Here is a 6080-nt window from a genome sequence, read left to right on the forward strand (position 1 = left end):
CCACCCTACCCGGGGCCAGTGGGGGTGGAGGGTGGCCTCTTACCTTTGCTCTTTGGTTCTGAAACCAGACCTGGACCACACGTACACTGAGGCCCGTCTCAGCTGCCAGTGTCTCTCGGACCTGGCCCAGAGAGAGGGGGATCAGGTCAGGCCATCCAGGGGCAGCAGCTGGGAGATGGCGGGTTTAGGGGCATGATGGGATGTGGGGGGAGATGGAGGATGGAGGGATGTCCCTGCCCCCAGCAGGAGCAGGGGGTGGTCTCCAGAAAGGCAGTGGGTGTGTGGGCGCCAGCCTCAGCCCTGCCCCCCCGGCCGCACCTCACCTTTCGGCAAGGCTTGGACGAGACCTCGAAGGAGGCCTTGAAGGCTCTTCGCTGCTGCGTGGTGAGGATGGTCCGGGGTCGCTTGGGCCTCCGCGGGTCCTTCCCGTCATCCCCGCTGCCCTTGCTCTGGCTGCCCTGCCCCTTGGCCGGCTTCATGTCCCCATCTTCATCCTCGCTCTTCACTGTGGGGGACACAACCCGGCCTGTGAGGAAGGGGCGGGGGCAGCCCGGGCCTCAGCCTTGTCCCCTTAGGCAACCTGCTGCCCAACAGGAGCCTGTCCCCTCTGTTGATACCTGCCATGGCTCCCCAGTGCCCCCCAGGATAAGGTCTCCTTCCCTCCCCTGGCCCACAGGCCCTGCCTCGCCTGGGCCCTCATCTCCTGCCTGCTCTACCCTGTGAGTACACATGGTTATGCACATGGCTGTGTGGACACACACGAAAGTGTGCAAGCAAAGACATGCGCCGCAGATATTCACACAAGAGTGCTAGTGACCACAGCCTATGCACGCACACACTCAAGATGCACACTCACCCGCTGGCACATGCACATGGGCCCACAAAGGCCTCGCGCATGCAACTCACAGGCGTATTCACACACATGGGCCCATGCTCCCAGGCAGGAACATACAGGCATGCATGCATCTGGACAGACACACACAGTGTGCACTTGGACGAGCGCTACAGCCACACCCACCACACACACACGGCACTTCCCTGCCCCAGGTTTGGGTCTCAGAAATGCCAGCAGCCCCAGATGGATGGCCAAGCCTCCCCAGCCACCACTGGGCCTCCCACTGCCCCCACCCAGGCTGGTCTCCTTTCTTCAGTCCTGTTCTCCTTGGAGTGTGAGGAGGGTGATCTGCTCCCACTGAGACCCCCTCTGCTGGGCCTGGCCAGCCTCTGCTCTTCCTCAGGAGCCATGGGGCTGGCTGCAGCGGTGCCCTGCCCAGGGATGGGTAGGGACAGATGGTGGTGGGCTCACTGCCTCCACGCAGGCCCTGGCCATGGAAAACCCTTTCCATGTGGCAGATCCTGTTGCCAGAGGGCTCCAGGTTACCCATGGGGCCTGGCAGACCAGGACACCTCCACTCCATGCCCCCTGTTCCAGTCCTTCCCCACTGTTCCCAGGGACAAGGGCCAAAGCCACCTCCTGGCCTTTCCCTCCTTAAGGCTCCCTCCTGGTTGGGCTTGCCCTGTCTGCCAGGAGGGCTTCAAACTGGCCTTGTCCTTTTGGGGGCTAGAGCAGAGTAGGGGGGATCCTTCACCCTGGGAAATGGGGTCTTCCCCTCTAGCACAGAGGGCTCAGTCCCCTCCCCTCAGCTGGGAAACAGAGGCTGGCTTGGGGCTGTTTGCTTCCCACTGCTGAAGGCTCCAGGGGGCTGAGGAGGGGAGGGCACATCAGATCCCTGCCTCTCAGGCATCCCCAGCCTGTAGACCGGGTGCTGGTGAAGACCCCTGTGGCGCTGGGCTGTGGGTTGGAGGGGGGGGCATCAAAACAGAGAGGGCAAGGGGGGTGGGCCAGAGAACAAGAGGTGTGTGTGTACACAAGCACAAGCCACAGTACATGTGAGCATGTGGACAAACATGTATGTGCAGCCATGTGGATCGGTGTTTAGTGCACAAGTGTGCGGTGTCTGTGTGTGTGTGTGTGTGTGTATGCTTAAGTGTGTACACTTGTGTGTGTGTACCTGGGTGTGGCTTCTGCATTCCCAGATATGTGAACACATATCTTCACATATATGTACATGTATCCATGCTCAGGGTAGGGTGATTCGGGCGTGCATTTTATGTGCTTATGTGTACACGTGATCACACACGTGTTTATGTGTATGGATGTGTAGGTCTCAGGGGTAGTGTGCCTGGGAGCATGCACGTTCGTGTCATGTGGACACGTCAGTGCGCGTGTGCATCTGGATATGCGTGCCCCATCTGTATGCAGCTCAAGTCCTGGAAGCAGGAGGTGGCTTCTCCAGCCGGGACTCCCCGCCAGGACACCCCAGTGAGCCCCGTCCCCGAGGCCTGCCCCCAGCTCAGGCCAGGCCTCACCGGAGTTGGACTCGTCGGGGCTCACAGAGCTGAGCAGGTCCTTCTCCTTCTCGTAGTCACCCTTGCACAGTAGCTGGCCCTCCTTGAGCACGAACTCGTCGCCCTTGCGTAGCTGCCACTCACACACGCAGCAGCAGAAGCAGCCCAGGTGGTACACGCACTCCAGCGCTCGCATCACAGACTCGGTAGGGGCGATCTTCTCCATGCAGCCGCTGCACTTGGCCGCGAAGAGCCTGCGGATGCACAAAGCCGGTGTGTTGGCTGCGCTCACAAGTCCCTCCCAGGGGCCACTCCCCTCGAGGGCCTCTCCCTCTTGCCGCCCTGACCCTCAGGCCCAGGTGGGAGGGAGAGGCCCTCCTTGGGCACTGGACCAGACAGTAGAAGGGCCCTGCAGCCCTATTCTGCCCACAGGCCCCCAGAGGCCCTGGGGTGGGTGTTGGCATCCTGCCTAGAGTCACCTGTCCCAGGCATGGCAGCTCAGGGCCCTTCCAGCTCAGAGCCATGGTGGCCACTAGAGGGCAGTGTGCAGGCTCCACCCAAACTTTCCCTGGGGGCCAGATCAGCCCCTGTCTGGAAAGGATCCTTTCTCCCTCAGCTCCCTGGTCTGCCTCTCCTCTGATCCTCCCTCACCAACACATCCAGCCAATTCCCTGCCCAACCCACTGCCCGGCCTGGGCCCCTCCTCTCCTGCCTGAGCAATTGCCTGGTCCCCTCTCTGGGCTCCTGGCCCCTTCAATCCTTCAAACCACAGCTCACACAGGAGTCGTCATACACACAGGAGACGGGGGATCTTTCTAAAATACAAATCAGATCAAGCTGCTTCCCTGCTCCAGACTCTTCCATGGCTCCTTAGTGCCCTTAGGAGACCATCTGAGCTCCTGAGGCTGGCACTCAAGGCCCTTCATGATCCTGCCTCTTCCCTCTCTACCCTCGGCTTCCCCAGGCTGCAGCCCCAAAGAACAGCCTGCCGTTTCTCCAGAGCACCATCGTGGCAGCCTTTCAACACATCTTCCTCTGTCCTTTGGCTTGGCTAACACCTTCCCATCCCTCCGTCTCGGCTTATGCATCTCCATCACGAACAGATATTCACTGAGCACGTACAGAGTGCCAGCCCGACTCTAAGCATCTTATGTGCAGAGATGCATTTAATCCTTGCAACAACCCTACAAGAAGAGAATGAACATTAGCCCCATTTTAGAGATGAGGAAATTGAGGTGCTAAGAGGCAGAGTCACTTGCTCAGAGTCACATGTGTAAATGCTGGAGGCAACTCCCAGGCTGGGCCTAATCCAGCTCCCGCATGACAACGTGGTCCCATCTCCCATCATCTCTGCAGACAAACGGGGGCGGCAGGGGCCGGGGGGGTGGTCTCTGGGCCCAGACCAGCACTAGCGGGAGGGGCTAGGTAGCACGGCCCCTCCTCTGCTGTGTCTGCTGACCGCTCCTCCCGACGCTCCTCCACCCTGTCACGTGTCCTGCTCTGTGGGAACTCAGCTCAACAACACTTTGATGGAAAAATTTATGAAGAATCAAATTATTGCTGCTGGGAGGGAATTAAAACCATTTTTCATTCCCGGCATCCCGGGGCCACGTCTGCGGGCGCTACCTTGGGAGCGCTGTGCACATCCCATCCCTCTTTATGGCCCGCCATCACGGGCACAGATTACAGCTGCAATTCTCTACTAATCGGTTCTGGAACAGAAATGGCCATAAATGGGAGGCACTCGCCTGCCTCCCTTCCCGGGGCTGCCATCAGAACCGCCCACAGTGAGCTGGTGGGGCGAAGTGGGTAGGGCCGCTTTGAGCTCTGCATGCTGCCTGGGCACTGGCCAGAGCACTCAGCAGGGGGGCACCCCCAGCGACCCCTGCCACCCACCTCTATTCTACCCAGCAGGCTCCTACTCATCCTGCAATGCCCAACTCCAATGCCACCTCCTCTGGGAAACCTTCTCTGATGCCCCAGTCTGGGGGAGGTGGCCTTCTCTATGCTCCCCTGAGCTTCCCCCAGCCTCAGTTTACTCCTGTAAAATGGAGATGTCAAGCCCTTCCTGAAGGCTGTTGTCAGGATTCGAGGATGCTGAGCATGTAACTCAATGCACGGGTATCACAGCAGAATGACAATACATGTCCCTGCTGGTGCCCAACTCTACCAACTTCACTGGGGTTCCCTGAGACAGGACCTGGTCCCATCTGACCCTCAAGGGGGCCTCCGTGAGTGTTTGCAGAGTAGGTGAGTAAAGGCCTGGGGTGAGCTGAGGCTGAGGCCAGGCTCTGCTCTGGGCATGCTGGACCCCACCAGCCTGCAGGGCATGGCTCTGCAAGGGGAATGTGGGCTGGATTTTGGCTTTAATTTGGCCCTCTGGCTGAATCCCCTTGTTCAAGGCACAACCTACCCAACTGTCAGGGATAGCTTTAGGCAGAGGCCCTAGGAATCTGGCTGGCTGTGCAGCTCTACCGAGGGGCTGAGGAAGGAGCCTGGGTTTGTAGAACCTGGTGCTCTGACATGGAGGGTGGTCCTCCCCCAACACCCACTGCCCCTCTGTCCCCTCCCCACACTCCACCTGACCTAGTGGCCACACTAAGGTCTGCAGCCTGACCTCTGTGGCCTCTGAGTGAACAGACACTGGCCATGTCGCTGCTAGCATGGCAGAGCCAGGGTCTCAGGGTCCCAGGCCAGGGTCAGCACACCTTGGGTGACTCCCGGAGAGGAGACCTTCTTAGGCTGGGGAGAGGGCAGCAGGACGGGTGACCTGCATTTGCAGTCAAAGCCACAATGCTGGCTGTGTTCAGAACAGCCGCTAATGCCTTGGCAGCAGGGGGTCGATTGCTACTTTCTCCAAACTCATCAACACAATCTATTATTAATACTTCTCCAAAGGCTTGGTGCCGCCATTACGGAGGCAGCGCCAGCCACTCAGGGCATCATCTGTTATCTAGATTGCAAAAACTCAGGAAATAAAACAAACTGCACGCACTTTATAAACAGCATGCGCCATCCGTTTGGTCTCCAAGCATCTCTCCACCCAATAAAACATCGGGGGGGATGCATGAAATACTCACTCCCAATTATGGGGCTGCCTTTGTCTACTATGCTGGGGTGAGAGCGACTAATGGCGTGTGTGGGAGGGGTTGGGGACACCAGCGGGGTCCCCTCTTCTCTGAGTCCCCATTCCCCCTCTCTTCGTGCCTCCCACCATGGAGGACTATGGAGCCAGCCACTGAGAAGCAGGCCCAGCCACAGACAGGTGGCACTGGAATCACATGGACGTGAGTTCCATGCCTTGTCCCACCACTTGCTAGCTGGTGACCGGGCAAGTAATTTGTCTCAGCTCACTTATCTGTACAATGGGCTGGACAACATTGCCTGCATCTCAGCATGAACATGTAGCGAGTTGTTGGTGTAAAGCAGCGGCTGTGGTGGGCACAATCTCCATAACTTCCTCACTGTGTGGCTTTAGGCAAAGCATTTGACCTCTCTGAGCCTCAAATTCTTCATCTATAAAATGGGAATGATCAGGCCAGCGCGGCGGCTCACGCCTGTAATCCCAGCACTTTGGGAGGCCGAGATGGGCAGATCACGAGGTCAGGAGATTGAGGTCAGCCTGGGCCGGGTGCAGTGGCTCACGCCTGTAATCCCAGCACTTTGGGAGGCCGAGATGGGCGGATCACAAGGTCAGGAGATCGAGACCATCCTGGCTAACACGGTGAAAC

At 58.8% G+C, this 6080-nt stretch overlaps 1 protein-coding gene across 1 annotated transcript in view; it reads right to left on the minus strand.

Moving 5' to 3' along the window:
* The window catches only part of LMX1B (LIM homeobox transcription factor 1, beta), an 87774-nt gene that overhangs the window by 2961 nt on the left and 78733 nt on the right, over positions 1 to 6080 (minus strand). Inside the window, exons 3-5 of the mRNA XM_011931461.1 lie at positions 2371 to 2603; positions 324 to 505; positions 44 to 121 (exon numbers count right to left, since the gene is read on the minus strand). Of these exons, the coding sequence (XP_011786851.1) occupies positions 44 to 121; positions 324 to 505; positions 2371 to 2603 (493 nt within the window). The remainder of the gene's footprint in view (positions 1 to 43; positions 122 to 323; positions 506 to 2370; positions 2604 to 6080) is intronic.

Source organism: Colobus angolensis, unplaced genomic scaffold (genome assembly GCF_000951035.1).
Source record: "Colobus angolensis palliatus isolate OR3802 unplaced genomic scaffold, Cang.pa_1.0 Scaffold9, whole genome shotgun sequence".
Classification (NCBI taxonomy): Eukaryota; Metazoa; Chordata; class Mammalia; order Primates; family Cercopithecidae; genus Colobus; species Colobus angolensis.